The following is a 20,885-nucleotide window of genomic DNA, read 5'->3' on the forward strand; positions in this document are numbered from 1 at the left end:
TTGGTCAGAGACCATCTATAGTTTGCTGCCACAGGGGGCCTGTCCAAAAGGGCAGCTTGCTTCATCAAAGCTGCAAGCTGAGAAGGAATAGAGAATACCAACAAGACAAGTTATTTGTAACCTATCACAGAAGTACCATCACATCACCTTTGCTATAATCTATTTGTTAGAAGCAAGTCACTTGGTCCAGCCTATAGTCAAGGGGAGAGGATGGTACAGGGGCATGAATACCAAGGAGCAGGGGTCATTGGTGCCATGTCAGATGCTGCCTATCACCATCTATTCTCTACTAGCTGCCAAGATCCCATGGCATGTGTCAACTTCCCCCAGTGTGCATAAGGAAGCAGACTATGGTCACTTTCCCATTCTCTATAGGGAATCATGATAAGTATAAGCTCTTGGGCGGTGCCTGTGGCTCAGTGAGTAGGGCGCCAGCCCCATATACTGAGGGTAGTGGGTTCAAACCTGGCACCAGCCAAACTGCGACAAAAAATAGTTGGGTGTTGTGGCAGGTACCTATAGTCCTACCCTGTTTCCCCAAAAATAAGACAGTGTCTTATTTTAAGGTGTGCTCCCAAAGATGCGCTAGGTCTTATTTTCAGGGGACATCTTATCTTTCCTGTAAATAGGTCTTATTTTCAGAGGATGTCTTATTTTCGGGGAAACAGGGTAGCTGCTTGGGAGGCTGAGGCAAGAGAATCACGTAAGCCCAGGAGTTGGAGGTTGCTGTGAGCCGTGTGACGTCATGGCACTCTACCAAGGGTGATAAAGTGAGACTCTGACTTTACAAAAAAAAAGCTCTTTGGAGGACCCTCATTTTCTTCCCCACTGATGGCTTTAGGTCTGGGTATAACACAGCTCTGGCAAGAAGATCTGAGCTAGTATCTTCTGGGGCTTTCCAAAAAAGGTTTCTCTGCTTTGTGGACATTTCTTGAGTCTACATGTGACAATTTGTTCAGTCTTAATCACCCAGACCTGCACCTGCCTGTTTCTCACTATGAGATAATAAAGGTTTGATGTTTAGCCACTTGTATCAAATGTGTCCACTGGTCAGGTGGCTTGAAACAATTCACCCTAATACAAAGAACAGATTTAGTGAGGAACACTAACTTTGAGTACTTCTGACAGCAGAATGGCCAGGAAGATCCCTCACTCTGGTTTTGGTCAAATTTGCCTTGTTGCCCTAAGGCCTCCCAGGAGATACTCAAGATCTCTATGGACTAAATCTTGTGGCCTGGTCACCAAGGGTCACCTATGGGCCCAGAGCTGGCTCTGAAGAGTGAGGTAGTTTCTTTGAGACCTCCAAAGCAAGACTTTGGTCTCTAGTTCTCAGCAGATATCCCATCATACTAGCTTTGTCTCCCAGGACCTTCCCAAGGCTCGTGACTCATGGAACCCAGTAGGCAGGTATAACTTAGACCTACTGGGGCCATGTGGAAACTATCATGGGCACAGAAACACGGGGTGTGGAGAAGAGTATGGTGAACTAAAGGGGATACGTCCATTCTGAAGGCATATCAGGGATTTTCAGCGACTATGGCCAAGTAGGGTAAGGCTGTGTAGAACTTCTTAGGACCTACAGGCCTACATGTCACCCTCCAAATGTTTTGTAGGTTCCTCTCCCATGGAATTTTTATGAAGTGATGTTAAATATTCCTTTAACAAAAATGTTAAACCATACTACCTATTTTGGAAAGTTGCATATAAATCACTTTAAACAGTCCAGCCAATGGTTCCTGCTGGGTCCAGCAGCTACTGTGATTGGAATTATTGTCAGGACACCCTCACAGACACTGCTGAGAATGGGGGGAAGGAGAAGTAAGGTCAGAGAAGCCCTTTTGTAGAGTCACTGACCACATCTGTCAACATATAAGTACAATGACTTCTCTTCCCTCTGCACACCCCACCTCTGAAAGCATGCTTGTGTACATATACAGAAGTTCAGGCAAGAAGAGACAGGAATGATGGTCTGAATGTGGTAGCATCCAGGTTAAAGGGGACATCCTCATACTTCAGCAAGTCCACACTCCAGCTTCACCCAGTGCAGACTATGGGGAAAGGGGCCTATGAGTCAGTGGTACTGGCAAAGAGAGGCACACACAGATCACGCATCCCTCAGGAAACTGCACAATTGGCAACTGTGGTAAGAACTTAACCTTTCAGTTAGAAGTCATCATGGCCAGTTCTTTTGCACAGTTGTGAACTTTTAAAAAATATAACATTTTAATGGCTCAAATATGTAAGCAGTTTCAGGAGTACAGGGAGAGGGATTCATTACTCTGTTCCTAGGTGCCCTTTTCTCTCCCTCCTCAGAGTTAGCTATGATGAAATCTAGGCCCAGCACAGATCCTACAGAGTAGCCATATACTCACTCAACAAATGTCCTGAGGCCTGATGTGTGCCAGACCCTTGCCTGATGTCTGGGGCAGACACACATCATCCCAACCTGATGTGCAATACAGAGATTTAACATGCAAACAGACCAAAGAACATGGCAATTACAATTAGTGGCTAGAGCTCTGAAGAAAATGAAACAAAGGTGACAAAGTGATAAACATTACCTAGCTTGGGTGATCAGGAAGACCTCTCCAGGGTGACTCCAATGTAAGAATGTCCTTTGGGAATAAATGAGCCAGTGCATTTGGGAACAAATAGACCTTGCCTCATTTCAGGGAAGAGAAGGCTGGACACAGAGGCTTTACACATGTGATCTCAGCACTTTGGGAGGCTGAGGCAAGTGGATTGCCTGAGCTCAGGAGTTCAAGACCAGCCTGAGGAAAAGCAAGACCTCATCTCTACTAAAAATTGGGAAAAGTAGCCGAGCACAGTGACAGACACCTGTAGCTGGCACAGGCACAGGCAGCTACTTGGGAGGCTGAGGCAGGAAGATTGTTTGAGGTTGCTGTGAGCTATGATGATGCCACGGCACTCTACCCAGGGTGATAGAATGAGACTTTATCTCAAAAAAAAAAAAATAAATAAAATTTATGTAAGGGAAGAGAGACAGAGCATGTTGTCCCTGTAAGCTGCGGTGAGTTGTTTAGTTTATGCTAAGCCTGTTGGGAAGGCGTGAGATGGGCTCACTGCACCAAGGGAGGCCCTTGGAGGATGACTGTGGTGACACTGAGGGTTAAGGGCTACTTTTGTGTGCAGATGCCATGCTGTTGGTAATTTCCTAGGGCAGAGAAGGGCAATTGAGAGTAAGGTTGAATGAACACATGATCAGTTACTGTGTTGGAGTCTGAGGCTCTAGAGCCTGGGGTGGCTTTTACTCATCTGTGGATGTGGCAGAAGACTGTGCAGGGCTCTAAGAGACTCTATCTTAGGCCAGCCTCAGCAGGAGAGGGGGTATTGGCATGTGGGACCACTGGGGGGAGGACCATGAGTCAAGCAGAACTCTCTCCCTTCCAGAGGATTTACTCAACTCTAAGTGGCTTCAACCAAAATACATTTTTTATTGGCTCATGGAACTAAAAAGTCCATAGAACAGTTTCAGATACAACTGGATCAAGGCTCAATGAGATAAAAAAGATTGTTTCTTGCCATCACTCAATTGCCTCTTTTGGTTTGATTTACAGGCAGGATTCTTTTCTTTTCTTTTTTTTTTTTTTTTTTGAGACAGAGCCTCAAACTGTCGCCCTGGGTAGAGTGCCATGGCATCACAGCTCACAGCAACCTCCAACTCTTGGGCTCAAGCGATTCTCCTGCCTCTCCCTCCCAAGTAGCTGGGACCACAGGTGCCCACCACAACGCCTGGCTATTTTTTGGTTGCAGCCGTCATTGTTGTTTGGTGAGCCCAGGCTGGATTCGAACCCGCTAGCTCAGGTATATGTGGCTGGTGCCTTAGCCGCTTGAAGCACAGGCGCCGAGCCAGGGAGGATTCTCTTTTAAAGAGGAAAGATGACTACCAGGCCCAACTCCCAAATCTGGAATCCAAATTCCAGGGGCCAGGAAAGCCCCTCTGTTCTCACAATTCCAGCAAGTCCTCTGATTCATTAGCCTGCCTCAGTTCTCATGCCCATCCCTACCCCCCTCATTGCAGCTTCAGCTTGAATACTCTGCCAGCCAGGCCTGAGGTAGGAACACAATCGATACTTGATGAACTCACAGGTAGATGAATGAGTAATTAGATATTTCTGTCCACTGTTATTAGTAGAGTCCTCTTCAGGCCTTTCTCCATTTCTCCCATTAAAAGTGGGCTATTCTTGGGGTGGCGCCTGTGGCTCAAGAAGTAGGGCGCCAGTCCCATATGCCGGAGGTGGTGGGTTCAAGCCCAGCCCCAGCCAAAAACCACAAAAAAAAAAAAAAAGTGGGCTATTCTGATCTGCTTAGGGTGCTAAATGATTAAATTCTAGAGCTTGGCTTTAAAAATGAAAGCTCCCGCATTCAGGAATCTGACCTCCCCAAATTCACATGATAAGGCCCTAACCCCCAGGTGAAGTTTGGGCTGACCAGATGTCCTGGCATATCACCAAGCAAACATTATCCTCCACCCCTCCCCAGCAGGTTGGCTGCCTGCTGTGCATGGAACCTTGTGGGGGACCAAAGGGCAGCTTCAGTAAGGTACAGAAGATTCTCTAGCTATGGGCACCCACACAGAGTACAACTGAGCTCTAATCACTAATGTCAACCATACCCTCATTTTTTTTTTTTTTTTTGAGACAGCCTCAAGCTGTCGCCCTGGGTAGAGTGGCATCACAGCTGACAGCAACCTCCAACTCTTGGGCTTAAGCGATTCTCTTGCCTCAGCTTCCCAAGTAGCTGGGACTACAGGTGCCGGGCACAACACCTGGCTATTTTATTTTGGTTATAGTTCTCATTACTGTTTGGCGGGTCCGGGCTGGATTCGAACTCGCCAGCTCTGGCGTATGTGGCTGGCGCCTTAGCCGCTTGACCTACAGGCGCCAAGCCAACCCTACTCCCATTTTCTTGAGGTCTAGCCCCCTCATGGCTCAGTTGGACTTTAACTCTGTTCTTACATAGATCCCAAGGTTGGAGGCATACCACTATTACACCCAGAGAGGAGAGCGTGAACAGGCCTGGGGAAGGCATAGAACTTATGTTGGACAGAAACAGGCTGCAAATTCCCCTAACTGCAATCCCACCTAAAGAGTGTTCCACCCGGGTGTGCTGACTACCCCTCATGCCAACAGTGTGGTGGTCAAGAAGAATCAGGTGGAGGTGGAAACAGCAGGGATCTCAATCCCCAACATGTGGAACTGGCTGAGCCCTATATTCTGGAGGCTCTTAGTCTGGGGTCTCCTGCTCTCTCATCAAACATGCCTCCCAGGAAACATTCTCTTCTCAGGAAGCATAATTTTTGGACCAGGGACACAGCTACATCCAATATACACATTTAGCTAAACTGACATTTTATTTTCCTTTTGGGCAAAATGTTTCCAAAATTTTTAACATCAAAAGTTCCCACAAACCAGGGCGGCGCCTGTGGCTCAAAGGAGTAGGGCACCGGCCCCATATGCTGTAGATGGCGGGTTCAAACCCAGCTCCGACCAAAAACTGAAAAAAAAATAAAGGTCCCACAAATCAGATCTGGATCCATGTATTGATTCCACAGCTCTCTCCTTTGATTCCTGAAGGGAGAGCCCAGCCACTGTGGCAGCAAAAGCTGGACAACAAAAAAGGCCATGGCACCCACAGATACCATGAGTATTGGCTGGGTTGCAAAGCCACACCCTAGGATTTCAGGATCTTTTCTCTCAGATCCAGGATGATGGCTATGAGGTAAGCAGCACAGGGAAGATAGGAGAATCCAGAAAACCTGAAGATTATTAGCTGACATTGACTTTGTAGCAAATAACACATCTGCAATTCCTGAGTTGTTCCGGAATCCTCACCCTCTGAAACCACACCTAGTAGAACATTTGTGGATGCCTCTTTACAACAAGCTCAAGCCCTCTGGTTCACTAGACTCCCCGTTTTATGTTACTTCTCTCAGTATTTCTGTGCCCACTTACTTAACTCTTCCCAAAAGGCTCCTGACTGTCATACAATCAGTCCAGAACTTACCTCCATATTCTAGATTTCAGAGGATTTGGCTTCTGAGCTGATTCTGAAGACAACTTCTCCCACCAATATGGGAGGTTCTAGAACATTCCCTGGGAAAAGAGACCCACTTTTTGTTGTCCCTAGACACACAGAAGATCTCATACCAACTACCTCCTCCTTCGAGGTAAGTTCTGGACCCCAAAACAAGCCTGAAATCCAGGTGACAAGTCTTTCCCTGGAGACTCAGGTGCCAATACAAATTAGAACAACCTTTATTAGAGCTGTTCTCTCCCATCCTGCTGTACCACTGAGGCAGAAAAAAGTCAGGGACCTCCCCCCTACAAAAGTCATTCTCTCTATGTCACTCTCACTGTCACCATGCCCTGATGGTGACAGTGCCCAATACTATTCTCAATCCCTCCACACAAAGGGATTAGAACCTCCAGTATTGTAGGTGGCTTAAATAATAAAGCCTTCACTACCATAGTCCAGAGCAACATGAGACAGTCTGCTAGGGTGTAACAAGTACAATGTGTGGTGTCAACAATGTTCATGAAAATGGTAAACCTTCCCAGGAATTCCCAGAGAAGAGCTTAGCTCTTCTTCACTAGAGCTGGGTCATATGCACACCTACACCAGTCACTGGGGGAGAGAACAAGACCCATTATGGGATGCACCATTCATGATTTTCTCTGTCTCTGAACTTACTATGGAGACCTGCCAATGGTGGAGTAGAATGGACTCTGTCACAAACTGGCAGTGACATGATATTGCCACATCCCTGGGCAGGTCAGAGTACAATACAGCTCCTGAAAGCTTCCCACACATCTGGCATGCATGTGGACTCTCCTCAGGGTAGATGTTGACATGAATAAGGTTTAGCTTCTTTCAAACGACCTTCTCATAGAGGCTACTCCCCTTAATTTCATTTCTAGAATGAGACCTTTTGTGATGAACAAGGTGCTAGTGGCTTACAGTTTTCCCACATGCCCTGAATTTCTAAGGCCTCTCTCCAATGTGGATTTTCTTGTGCTGAAGGAGGGTAGAACTATGTTTAAAGGCTTTCCCACATTCTGTACATTCGTATGACCTCTCTTCAGTGTGGAATTGCTGGTGCCGATTGCGGTAGGACCTGGTAGTGAAGGTTTTCCCACACAGACCACACTCATAGGGCCGTTCTCCAGTGTGAACTTTCCAGTGCTGATAGAGGCCAGAGCGGGTCACATAGGTTTTTCCACATTGCTTGCACTCAAAAGGCCTTTCTCCAGTGTGAACTCTCTGGTGAAGAATGAAACTATTATTGTATTTAAAGAACTTCCCACATTCCGTGCACTCATAGGGCCTTTCTCCAATGTGAACTTTCTGGTGCCGAATGAGGGTAGATAGAACACTGAAGGCTTTCCCACATTTGCTACACTCATAAGGCCTTTCTCCAGTGTGAATCCTCTGGTGCAGAACAAGTGCATCTTTGCGGTTGAAAGGTTTCCCACAGTCACTACACTTGAAAGGTTTTATGCCAGTGTGTACCTTCTGGTGCTTCCTCAATTTAGATGGGTAACTGAAGGCCTTCCCACACTCATTACACACATGAGATGTTTCTCCAGTGTGAATTTTTTGGTGATTACTATGAGTTGACTTCTCCTTGAAAGCACTTCTGCCTGTTTGGCATCTCAAGGTTTTCTCTCCAGAGTGAGTTATCAGGTGGTCAAGGAGAGCAAAGGCCTTTAGGAAGACCTTCCCACAGTCACTACACTTGAAGGGCTTCTGTGCAGCATGAACTCCCTGCTGCTGACCATGACTGGATCTGGGTGGGAAGGCTGCCCCGTCCTCAGTGCTCCTGCTTGGCTTCCTCTCATTATGGGTATCCGGGTGTTGGATAAGGTCTAAGGTGTCTGGGATATCTTTAGATTCTCTGCACATAAAAAACTTCTCTGACAGGCGGACTCTGCAACTCTTCGCTTGCTTGGGAGGAGTTTTCTCATTCTCTACTCTACACAGACAACCTGAAGGTAAAGAAGAATTAGTTACTGAGAGTTGGCCTGGAGGCAGGAGGTATCTTCATCACCAATGCACATCAGACACACCCAGAGAGGACTTTGTAGAATTGCCAGGTTGTTGGGAAAAGCCTGGATGAGGAAGGGCTGGCTCAGCAGAACTGTGCTCCACCAGACAACAGAATAGGGAAGACCTCAAATGAGATGAGGACACAAGACAGAGTATACTGTGGAGAGGAGAGTTGGGGTCTCCAGGTCATTCAGGTTTTAGAAGGGCCTTGGCTGCTTGTGACAGTTGAGCATCATGAAGAGGCATGTGTCTAGTCCCAGCAAAATCTGATTGCAAAATAGTATCTGCATCCAGGTGCAATAACTCAAGCCTATAATCCTAGCACTTTGGGAGGCCAAGGAGAGAGGATTACTCGAGGTCAGAAGTTTAAGACCAACCTGAGCAAGAGTGAGACCTTATCTCTACAAAAACTACAAAAATTAGCCAGATATTGGGGCACATGCCTATAGTCCCAGTTATTCAGGAGACTGAGGCAGAAGGATTACTTAAGCCAGGAATTTGAGATTGCAATGAGCTTGCAGTGAGCTATGATCATGCCACTGCCCTCTAGCAGGGGTGATAGAGTGAGACCTGATCTCTAAAAAAAAAAAAAGTATCTGGTGTTCAAGTATTATTTAAGTATTAGCTAGTTTTCAAATATTTATTTATTTATTTATTTTTATTTTTTAAAAGATGGGAGTCTTACTCTGTCACCCAGATTGGGAGTGAAATGGCATCCTCATAACCCACTACAGCCTCAAACTCCTAGGTTCAAGTGATTGCCCCACCACAGCCTCCCAAGTAGCTGAGAGTACAGATGTGTGCCACCACGCCTAGCTGGTGTTCAAGTATTATTTAAGAAAATGTACATATCTCAAATCACATACGGAGTGGTCAACAGTGGAAAGCTCTTTGTAGGCACAGAGAAGGGGCAATGTCAAGACACAGTCCAGAAAGGTAGGATCATCTATAGCCTAAGAGTCATGTCAAAGATGACAGACCACAATGTCCAAAGGGAGAGGAAAAGTGGGAATAAGGTATGATCATTGACCTGGGCATACAGGTACCTAGCATGTCGTGAGGCCACTGCTGAAACCAAGGCATCCTCTAGCTCCACTCACCAAGACCAGAGTCTTACTTTATCATCCTTGATAGAGTGCCATGGTGTCATAGCTCACAGCAACCTCAAACATCTGGGCTTAAGCGATTCTCTTGCCTGAGCCTCCCAAGTAGCTGGGAATACAGGCACCCGCCACCAATGCTTGGCTATTTTTAGAGACGCAGGCACAGAGAAGGGGCAATGTCAAGACACAGGCCAGAAAGGCAGGATCATCTATAGCCTAAGAGTCATGGCAAAGATGACAGACCACAATGTCCAAAGGGAGAGGAAAAGCCTCATTCTGGCTCAGGCTGGTCTCGATCCTGTGAGCTCAGGCAATCTACCCGCCTTGGCCTCCCAAGTGCTGGGATTACAACTGTGAGCCACTGCACCCAGCAGAACCCAGGATTCTTCATCATCCTCCAGTTGGGTGGACACATGGGATCTTGAAGGTGCAAGCCCTAGAGGTGATAGGTAGTAAGAGGCTAAACCAAGATAAAGCTGATTTACCCTGCTATACGATGTAATCATGGCAACCAGGAAGGAAACTTGAGTAGTAGAAAATGAACTTCTTATGTACACTTAGAAATTCATTAAGAGGATAAATCTTATCTTTACTACCAAAGACAAACAAGAAAAACCTACCATGAAGAAAAACTGACATAACTGACATGACAAATAGATAATGCAACAATAATAGTAAAAAGACTTCAATTTCCAACCTTTAATAATGGATAGAACCACTAACAAGAAAATGAAGAAGGACACAGCAGACTTGAACAACACTGACTAAACCCAACAGATACCTATAGAACATGCCACATAACAATCGCAGGATACACGTTCTTCTCACATTCTCACATACATGTGGAACATTCTCAAGGATATGCCATTTGGTAGGACATAAAACAACCTTCAGTAGATTTCAAAGGCTTGAAATTGTACAAACTATGTTTTCTGTTCACAAAGGACTTATGACAGAAATGAACAACAGAAAGAAATTTGGGAAATTCATAAATTTATGGAATTTAAACAAAATATTCCTAAATAACCAGCCAATGAAAAAAAAAAATCACACAAAAATTACAAAGTACTTTGAGATGAATGAATAGGAAAATATAGGGCGGCACCTGTGGCTCAAAGGAGTAGGGCGTCAGCCCCATATGCTGGAGGTGGCGGGTTCAAACCCAGCCCCGGCCAAAAACTGCAAAATAAATAAATAAATAAAAATAAGGTACAACTGCTAAAAGTTAAAAAAAAAAAAAGAAAATATAGCATACCAAAAGTTATGGGAAGCAGGAAATACGGTGCACAGAAGAAAAATTATAGCTATTAAAATCCAGTTTTAAAGAGGTCTCAAAACAGTAACCTAACTATGTGTCAAGGAACAAGAAAAAGAAAAGTAATTAATTCAAAGCTAGAGGAAGGAAGGACATAATAAAGACTAGAGCAGAAATAAATGAAATAAGAGTCTGGAGAAATAAGAGAATAAACAAAACCAACATTTGGTTATTTGAAAACATCGACAAAATTGACAAACCTTTACCTAAACTGACAAAAAAAAAAAAAAAAAAGAGAGAAGATTCAATTCACTACAAACAGGAATGAAAGAGGGGATGTCACTAGTGACTTTACAAAAATAAAAAGAATAGTGGGGCAGCACCTGTGGCTCAAGGAGTAGGGTGCTGGCCACATATACCGGAGGTGGTGGGTTCAAACCCAGCCCCGGCCCAAAATAAATAAATAAATAAATAAAAAGAATAAGGAAGTACTATGAACAACTATGACAATAAATTAAATAATTTAGATGAAATGGACAAATTCCTAAGTAGACACAAACTAACCAAAACTGAGTAAACAGAAAATCCCTCTATATATAAAACAAAGAGATTTTTGCTATTATTAAAAAAAAACTTTCCACATCTTAGCAGTGGATCACTAAAAAAGGAAATAAAAAAGAACACCCCCCCCCCATCAGTATGGAAGCAAAACTCAAGGTAATTCAAGTAGGTGGGAAGAGGGAGGATGGAGGAGGGGATGGGTAAATTCACACCTAACACTTTCTGGGTGAAGGGCACACTTATTACCTTGACTTACAAAAGCAAACAATGTAACCAAAACATATATGCCCCCATAATATTCTGAAATTAAGAAAAAAAGATTAGTACAAACTGAAAAAAGAAAAAAGAGAAAAACATTGGAGCAAATCTTCATGGGGAAAAAAAACAACAGGTCTGTATGGCTTCAATAGTGAATACAGGCAGCATCCAGGTTATGGATGAGAGAGGTTTTGTAGGTTGTTCTTAAGCTGCTTTTGTATGTAAGTTAGAAGAGGTACATTTACCTATGACCCATAATACCCCCTTTAGTGAGAGCAGTACATCAGTTGGATGTTTGTAACTCAGGGACTTATTATAATAGCCTCCATTTCTTAGAACGAGTTGCACGTAAGTCAGATGTTTGTAACTGGGAGATTGCCTGTACTAACAGCACTGAAATAAAAATTAAAACCAATATTTTAAAAACTCTTCCAGAAAACAGAAGAGAAGGGAACATTTCCCATTTTAACCACTGAAGCCAAAATTACCAAGACTAAAGTCAAACTAAAGACATTTTAAGAAAATAAAACTATGCCACCCATTGCTCTTCTTGAATACAGATGTAAATCCGAGGAAAATATGCTAGCAAACACAGATGCAAAAAATCCTAGAAAAATATGCTAGCAAACGAGATTCAGCTTGCAAAACAAAAAAGGTATTACAAGCAATGATAGAGGGAATTTATTCTGGTAATGTAAGGTTGAACATATGAAAATCAATTACTATAAATATATCATGTTAATAAAACAACAAAAATCATATGATCATTCCATTAGACATGAGAATTCCATTATATTTGGCAAAATCTAATGACCTCTCATGATAAATGCCTACAACAAACTATCAAGAGAAGGGAACTTCCTCACCTGAAATGGGCCCCTGCAAAAAAATCAAAATCTAACTTAATAATAAAAGACTGAATGCTTTTTCCTCAAGATCAAGAACAAAACAAGAATGTCTACTGTTACCACTTCTGTTCAATAAAGTACTGGAGATTCTAGTAGATCAGTGAGGCAAAGGAAGGAGTAAAACTATCTCTTCACAGATTGACATAATAATCTTATATATGAAAAATAGCAAAGACTATTAAAAAACTATTAGAACTAACAAACAAATTTGGCAATACTGTAGGATAAAAGATCAGCATACAAAAAAATTATATTTCTACAACTAACAATGAATAATCCAAGTAAAATTAAGAAAAAAAATTCATGTCGGGCGGCACCTGTGGCTCAATGAGTAGGGCACCGGCCCCATATACCGAGGGTGGCGGGTTCGAACCCAGCCCTGGCCAAACTGCAACTAAAAAATAGCCGGGTGTTGTGGTGGGCGCCTGTAGTCCCAGCTGCTCAAGAGGCTGAGGCAAGAGAATCATGTAAGCCCAAGAGCTAGAGGTTGCTGTGAGTCCTGTGACATCATGGCACTCTACCGAGGGTGGTAAAGTGAGACTCTGTCTACAAAAAAAAAATAATTTCATGTAAATAGCATCAAAAAGAATAAAATACTCAGGAATAAATTTAACAAAAGGCATGTAAGCTCTGTACACTGAAAATATAAAACACTGCTGAAAAATATTAAAGAATTGGTTGGACATGGTAACTTTTGTCTGTAATTCCAGTACTTTGGGAGGCCAGCAGTTCAATACTTGCTTGAGTAACATAGGAAGACCCTGTCTCTACAAAAAATACAAAATTAGCAAGATGTGGTGGCAGGAGTTCTAAGCTACTCAGGAAGTTCAGGCAGAAGGAGACCATGTGTTTGAGGCTGCAGTGAGCTAAGAATGATAACATTACACTGTAGCCTGGTAACAAGATACTGTCTCAAAAAAAAAAAAAAATTAGTGTGCTAAGTAAAAGAAAAGATGTTCCATGTTCATTGACCTAAAGACTCAATATAAAGATAGTAATACTTCCCAAACTGATCTATTGATTCAAATTCATGGCTCAAGCTCAGGGAGAACGCTATAAAATTTCTTTTGGAGAAAGAAAACAAGACCTGGAGGGACCAAGTCTTCAACAGTAACAGGGCCAGACACAGGCAGAGCTGTTTGGGATTTGATAGGCAAAGTGTGAAACATCTGACCCCCAAACCCTGCTACACTAGGTCATAGGGCAACAGGTGTTGTGTCTGCTAACTGGGCTGCTCAGAGAGAGGCAAGGAAAGTGCACACAGTCCAGTCTGGCACCCACAATAGTTACAATATGAAAACTGGGAAGGAAGAAGCATTTCTAGTCTAGCTTTGGTATGGACAGAACTTCCCATGGAGAAAAGGCAGAAGTGGGTAGTGTGCTGAGGAAATGTGAGACTTACCCAGGGAGCTAATGAGTGCAAAGTTCTCCAGCATCACATCATGGTATAGACTCTTCTGGGTCACATTAAGGAGCCCCCACTCCTCCCGGGAGAAATACACAGCCACATCCTCAAACATCACCAGGCCCTGAAATGATGGGTTCAACTGAGCCTTAGAGTCAATGGTGGGCAGAAAAAACAACCAAAATATGGACAGATGGACCCATCCAGACCTTTGACCTGTGTCTTAGGATCCTGTCACATCTCCCACTGACATTATCTTTCCCTATGAGCCCCAAATCTTACCCCACCACATCCCCTACACATCCCCTTATACTTCTCTTTTTCCAGGACTCCTACTTCAGAGGACTACTAGAACTTCTGGTGTCATTGGTGCCTCCAGTGTTACTACTGGACACTGTGTCCAGCCCACAGCTACAACAGGCTAGTAACCAGGCTAGTGCCATTCTCCCTTAGGACCCGAGTACCTGGTCCTAGGGCTCTCCAGTTTGCCTTTCTGCCCTCCAGGAACACAACTGTACAGCAGCATGCTTACAACTTTACACCCCCAGGCACAGCCTCACCAGTTCACCCTATAGGCAATTAATTCCCTGGTCTCCGCACACGCAGTTCTGCACATGGTGTCTCCAGAATGCCCCGCACAGCAGCCACGATCCTATCCTGTCCCAGTCCTGACCCGCGTCTCTAGTGATCCCCACTGCCATGGCCGTCCCCCAGCCCTACAATGAAGTCCTCCCGACCTGGACCTACTCCTTTGAGGCCCGGAACCACACATAGATCTCTGAGACTCGCGGCGTTCCTCCACCTCTGCCTGTCCCCTCACCTGACACGGCCTTCCTCGCTCCTCCTAGGCCACCCTCCACTCACCTGCGCCTCCTGGGCCATGGGAACCTCTGGACTGGACCGCGAGTCCGCCGAAACGCGTCTCCACCACCCCTGGCAACTGCAGGCTCTAAGGTAGCTCTCCTGCGCCGAGGAGCGACGCGCCCAGGGACTGGGGGCCCGTCTCCGGGACAAGCGGGAGGGCGGCCAGGTACAAAGGCCGGGTCCTTGTGAGCGACACCGAGTCTCAGGAAGGGGATCACCCGCCGGTGAGGCCACGGTGCGTGCTGAAGGCGGAGGGGATGCCTGCCCTTCACCTTGGCCGAGACACCTCAGGGAAGTCACCCGGCCTGCAAGAAGCTCTCAGAACTCTACGACCAGCCCCGCAACTGCGGAGCAAGGACGCCGCGCCGGAGGCCAGAAGGCCCACCAGGCAGCCTGGCCGCGGCCCCAGCGGCCACCCCCACTCTGTGACGTCACGTCCTGCTCCCTGTGTCTCCGCTGGGCGGTGGCCACCGTAATACTGGGGCGCAATACTGGGGCGCGCTGAAGAGCGTGCGAGAGGCATTTCTCACTAGATCTTGCCCTGTGATTACATTGAATCTATAAATTGAGTTGGGAGGAATTAACATCTTTTTATTCTTTGAGACAGAATCTCACTCTGTCACCCGGGGCTAGAGTGCAGTGGCATCATCATAGCTCACAGCAAGCTGAAACTCCTGGGCTCAAGCGAGCCTCCTGTCTCAGCCTCCCATTTGGCTGGGACTACAGGCATGCGCCACCATGCCCAGCTATTTTCAGTAGAGACCAAGTCTTGCCCTTGCTCAAGCTGGTCTGGAACTCCTGAGCTCCGTGATCCACTCGCCTCAGCCTCCCAGACTGCTGAAATTACAGGTGTGAGCCACCTCGGCCTGCCGCTTAAATCCTTCTTAAAAGTCCACTCCTCAGTTATTCACTGACATAGGCTTGTCCTCTGTGATGAAGTGGGCTGGAGAGTTGACAGTTCAGTGGTTCTGCCCCTGCCCGGTGCATGCCTGTTCCAGCAGCGGTGGCCCTGATAATTCCACTTATAAAACTTCAGAGATGGAACATTGAAGAGTCAGCATATAAATGAATTCTACAGTGTATCGAAAACCCTAAGGAGATACAAACTTTATTTTCCACTGACAAATTCACAATGGAGCATAATCTCATGTGTATAAAGAGAGTGGGTAAAGCCTTCAGTTCCATCTCCCACCCAAGAAGCCAGCAGCAAGTCCACACCAGGGAAAAGGTTCATGAATATGACCACTGGAGAAATGCCATCAGTCAAATCCAAATCCTGCCCCTTGTCTACCACCAGAGAAACCTGAGAGAGCAGTAAATATGGGAAAGTCTCTACCCAAATCTCCAGCCTCATCCATCACACCAGAACCATACACCTTTGGCATCCACAAGAAGGGGCTAGGCACACAAGGTGCTGTCAGCTACTGCCTCTCTGCTCCCCAAGCCACCTGAGGGACAAGACAGCAACTTCATCTGCACAAGCCTATCATTTTCTAAAGAAAATGCGCCAGTCCAGTTTGAGGTACCTCCAGGGTCTAGAGCAGGCGTCCTCAAACTTTTTAAACAGGGGGCCAGTTCACTGTCCCTCAGACCATTGGAGGGATGGACTATAGTTTAAAAAGAAAACTATGAACAAATTCCTATGCACACTGCACATATCTTATTTTGAAGTAAAAAAACAAAAGGGGAACAAATACAATATTTAAAATGAAGAACAAGTGAAGTTAAATCAACAAACTTACTAGTATTTAGATGGGAACTAAGGGCCTGCTTTTGGCTAATGAGATGGTCAATGTTCGGTTCCATCTTTGTCACTGCTAGTTATGACAAGTGATGCAAGTGTGCATCAGTTAGTCTAGATCTGGTTGGAGATTTCAGATGTTTCATTCTGGAAAAAGTCTATTCACAGACATAAGTGCTACCAAAGATGGTTGCCATTTTGAGTGCATGGTTCCTGAGATTAGAATATGTCTCAGAGGGGAGAGAGGCATAGAAATTAGGAAGGCTGCTTGACTTGAATACAAAAGTCACAATTCTGCAATTCAGCCAGTGCCATTTGGTAAATCGTATTCACATTTTCAATGTCAATAGAAAATGGGTTACGGAAAAGCTGTATGTCCTGTTCATGGAGATGAAGCTCTTTAAATCTAAATTGGAACTCCTTTTGCAACTTTTCCAGTGAATCCACACGTTTTATTTGGGAATGCAACCAATGGATTTTCCACTAACAGATTTTGAGCTGTGGGGAGATGGCAGAAATTTTCCTCTTTCACTTGTTTGATGAGGAGGCCTAATTTTACTTCAAATGCTTTCACATGTGATTGCATATCACAGATGAGCTTCCCCTTTCCTTGAAGTTGCACATTGAAATTGTTGAGTAGGTCTGTTATACCTATCAGAAAGGCAAGGTGTCATTTCCATTCTGCATCATTGAGCTCTGGTACTTGTTTTTTGAAAGCAGAAAAGCTGTAATCTGTGGAAGTAGGTCATAGAAATGTTTAAAAATTCTCCCTTGGCTCGGCACCTGTGGCTCAAGCGCCTAAGGCGCCAGCCACATACACCTGAGCTGGCGGGTTCAAATCCAGCCCGGACCCGCCAAACAACAATGATGGCTGCAACCAAAAAAAAAATAGCCGGGCGTTGTGGTGGGCACCTGTAGTCCCAGCTACTTGGGAGGTGGAGACAGGAGACTTGCTTGAGCCCAGGAGTTCAAGGTTGCTGTGAGCTATGATGCTACGGCACTCTACCCAGGGCAACAGCTTGAGGCTCTGTCTCAAAAAAAATTCTCCCTCGACTCAGCCAATGGACTTCTGTGTGGTACGGAACATCTTCACAGGCAACATTTAGCTCAGACAGAAATTCCTGAAATTGTCTGTGGTTTAGTGCATTACCTCTAATGAAGTTAACACAAGATACCACAGTTTTCATAACAAAGTCCCACTTCAGTGATTTACTACACAGCACTTGTTGGTGGATGAGGCAGTGTATGGCTATTGGATGAGAATGGTTATGTTTGTCCATCTCTTGGTTAATGCAAGCAATTACTCCTTTCTTAGACCCCCACCTTGCTAGAAGCACCATCAGTTGTCACACTGGCTAGTTTTGCCCAGTCCAGTTCCAAACTATTCACAGTTTGGCAAACATTTTCATAAATATCCTCTCCTGTAGTTTTTCCTTTGATGCTTTGCAGTGCAGCAAGCTCTTCTGTGACTTCAAAATAGTCATTCGTCCCACAAATAAAAATTAGAAGTTGTGCAGAATCACGAACATCATTACTTTTGTCGAGTGCCAAGGAAAAATAGGAAAGGTTTTTTGCAGAGTTTTGCAAAACTGCTGCCCTAACAGTGGGTTGCTAAGCAGGATGGCAATAACACCCGGCGGGGAGAGACAGAGGGAAGGAACGGAGTCAGAGAGTTGGTGCACATTCCACACATGCATACTGAGGCCAGGTGGGACAAGTCGGCTACTAAGCAGGACAGGCAGCTGTGGCAAAAACACCTGGCAGGCCGGATAAATGTCCTCGGTGGGCCGCATGTGGCCCGCGGGGCATAGTTTGAGGACCCCTGGTCTAGAGGGTTCTGGTAGGCCATATGGACTCTTCACCCTTTACCCTGGAGAATAATAGATTTTCCACCCTGTAATCCCAGAGCTTTGGGAGGCTGAGGCAAGAGGATTTCCTTGAGCCCATGAATTTGAGGTTATGGTTATGATGATGCCACTGTGCTCCAGCTGGGGGAACAGAGTGAGACTCTGTCTCAAAAAAACAAAAACCAGCCAGGTGTAGTGCTGTACTCCCAGCACTCTGGGAAGCTGAGATAGGTGGATTGCCTCAGCTCATGGGTTTGAGACCAGCCTGAGCAAGAGTGATAACACATCTCTAAAAAAAAGAAAATAGCCAAGCATTGGTGGCAGGTGCCTGTAGTCTCAGCTACTTGAAAGGCTTAGGCAAGAGAATTGCTTGAACCCAAGAATTTGAGGTTGCTGTGAACTATGATGCCATGGCACTCTATCAAGAAAAACAAAAGTGAGACTCTGAAAAAGAAAGGAAGGAAGGAAGGAAGGAAGGAAGGAAGGAAGGAAGGAAGGAAGGAAGGAAATGGGAAAGGAAAGGAAGAAAGAAAGAGGAAGGGAAGTGAAGTGAAAGAAAAGAAAAGAGTAGAATAGAGACAAAAAATAGATGGGACTTGCTACCAGGGGCTGAGGGGAGGGAGGAATGGGACATGATTGCTAGAGTATGAAGTGAATATACAAGCAATGAATTGTATAACACCATCTAATATTATGCTATATGAATTATATTTTAATAAAGCTGTTATTTTTTTGAATCTATGGATCTGTTGCCACACATGGCAAAATGGATTTGCAGATGTGATTAAATTAAGGCTTGGGATGGGAGATTATCTTGGATTATCCAGGTGGGCCCAGTGTTCTCAGAGTGCCCTTATAAGTAAAAGGGCTCCAGCATGAGGATGATGCACTGCTGGCTCTGCTGTAGAAGCTGGAAAAGCTAACGGATAGAATCTCTCTTTGAGCCTCCAGAAACCACTAGCCCTGCAGGCATCTCGACTTAATCCAGTGAAACTGATCTTGGACTTCTGGACTGCAGAACCATAATGTGCATTGTTCCAAAGAATTGAGTTGTAGGTAATTTGCACTGGTCCCAGCTCCTATGGGTGACTTCAGCACCTGGGTTGGGCCAGGAACTGGTTTGGGAAGACACACCTTGGTCTCCCCGGTGTTCCTCCTCTGGCTTCCCACCCGGAAGCAGTAGCTCACACCAGAACTAGTTCTACAGAAGAGTCTGGGCCCTGGCTTCATTCCCAGGCTGCCTCTATAATGCTGTCACTCCCCAGTAACTTTGTGGCACCCACTATGTGCTGGGTGCTGAGGACACACATGTAAACAAATAAAATAGGAGCCTTCAGCTCACTGAATTCAAATTTCTCTCTAGGCCCACAACACACAGCACCCATTCCTAGGCAAGGCAAGGCAGGATGGGAGCTCTAGGGCCTGGAAGGAGGGAGACAGAAGTCCCTGGTTTGGCTGGACACAGTGGTTCACATCTGTCAGCCTAGCTCCCTGAAAGGCTGAGGTGGGTGGATCCTTTGAGCTCAGAAGTTCAACACCAGCCTGAGCAAAGTGAAACCCTATCTTTACTAAAAATTAAAAAAAAAATGGGTGGCACCTGTACCTCAGTGGGTAGGGTGCCGGCTACATACACCCAGGCTGGCAGGTTTGAACCCAGCCTGGACCAGCTAAAACAACAATGACAACTGTAACTGAAAAATAGCCGGGCATTGTGGCAGGCTCCTGTAGTCCCAGTAACTTGGGAGGCTGAGGCAAGAGAATTGCTTAAGCCCAAGAGTTTCAGGTTGCTCTGAGCTGTGACACCATGGCACTCTACTGAGGGCGATGTAGTGAGACTGTCTCAAAAATAGAAAATAATAATAATAAAAATAAATAAAATAAAAATAAAAAACTTAGGCAGCACCTGTAGTTCAGTGAGCACGGTGCTGGCCACATACATTGAGACTGGCAGGTGCAAGCCGGGCCTGGGCCTGCTGAACAACAATGACAACTGCAACCATAAAATAGCCAGTTGTGATGGGTGCCTGGCAAGAGAATGGCTTAAGCCCAAGAGTTTGAGGTTGCTGTGAGCTGTGACGCCACAGCACTCTACTAAGGAGATGACACAGTAAGACTCTGCCTCAAAAATAAGCCAGGCATAGTGGTGGATGCCTGTAATCTCAGCTACTCAGGAGAGTAAGGAAGGAGGATCGCTTAAGCCCAGGAGTTTGAGATTGCTTTTAACTATGATGTCGCGGAATTCTACCCAGAACAGCAGAGTGAGATTATCTCAAAAAAAAAAAGGAAAGAAAAAAAGAAGCTCCATGTTCAATCTGCACAGAGTGTACCTGCCACTAGCCTCCTGTGACTAACCCAGAAAGTCCTCTGAGAGGAGGAAGACAGGAGCCCATGAGCCACCTTCTTAGGAGGCTGTCCACTAAGAATCCCAGTGTTTGGCTGGGGACACAGAAGGATACTACTTAGGACAGGCGGAGCCCTGGAGGACAAGGGGCACTAACTGGCCCCAAGAAAGTAATTGGAGTGATGGGGGCTCTGGTGGACAGGGAGAGGGCCCCTGTATCCATCTGACCAGGGGTGACCTTGGCCTCCGTGAGCCATGACCACCGCTGTCCCATAGCATAGGAACAAGCCACAATCCACAGGGGAAGTCGAGGCTCAAAATTAGTGTGGGAGCTGGTTTTTGAGACTCAAGGCCCTTTCCAGCCCTGGCTAGGCCACCCCTGCCTCTTTCAGCCCCAGCATCCACCCCAGCCAGCTGTGCAGGGTGATGACTGTGTACCATGACCAGCTGGATCCACCAGGCCCAGTCTGGACAGTGGAGTAAAAGAACTAAGTCCACAGACTACAGATTGGGGTGGAGGCAGGGATTGTCC

General features: G+C 45.5%; 1 protein-coding gene across 3 annotated transcripts; it reads right to left on the minus strand.

Annotated features, from left to right (window-relative positions):
• Nucleotides 1-4,386: 4,386 nt before the first annotated feature.
• On the minus strand, nucleotides 4,387-14,826 carry ZNF584 (zinc finger protein 584). 3 transcript variants are annotated; one of them, XM_053605539.1, is made up of 3 exons: nucleotides 14,425-14,826; nucleotides 13,558-13,684; nucleotides 4,387-8,009 (listed from the first exon to the last, which is right to left on the minus strand). In XM_053605539.1, exons 1-3 carry the CDS (start codon nucleotides 14,440-14,442, stop codon nucleotides 7,006-7,008), a joined length of 1,149 nt encoding a protein of 382 aa, XP_053461514.1. In that variant the 5' UTR covers nucleotides 14,443-14,826; the 3' UTR covers nucleotides 4,387-7,005. The 3 variants fall into 3 exon arrangements, with proteins under 3 accessions (XP_053461514.1, XP_053461515.1, XP_053461516.1); XM_053605540.1 differs by lacking the exon at nucleotides 13,558-13,684; XM_053605541.1 differs by lacking the exons at nucleotides 13,558-13,684; nucleotides 14,425-14,826 and adding an exon at nucleotides 9,417-9,577.
• Between the last annotated feature and the right edge of the window lie 6,059 nt (nucleotides 14,827-20,885).

This window comes from Nycticebus coucang, chromosome 10 (assembly GCF_027406575.1).
Source record: "Nycticebus coucang isolate mNycCou1 chromosome 10, mNycCou1.pri, whole genome shotgun sequence".
Taxonomy (NCBI): Eukaryota; Metazoa; Chordata; class Mammalia; order Primates; family Lorisidae; genus Nycticebus; species Nycticebus coucang.

What these genes read in the sequence shown, in the direction of transcription:
- ZNF584 (XM_053605539.1), bottom strand. An exon ending in TGCACTCATTAGCTCCCTGG is followed by an intron (nt 8,010 to 13,557) that starts GTAAGTCTCACA and finishes CTTTACCTTCAG; the next exon opens with GTTGTCTGTGTAGAGTAGAG.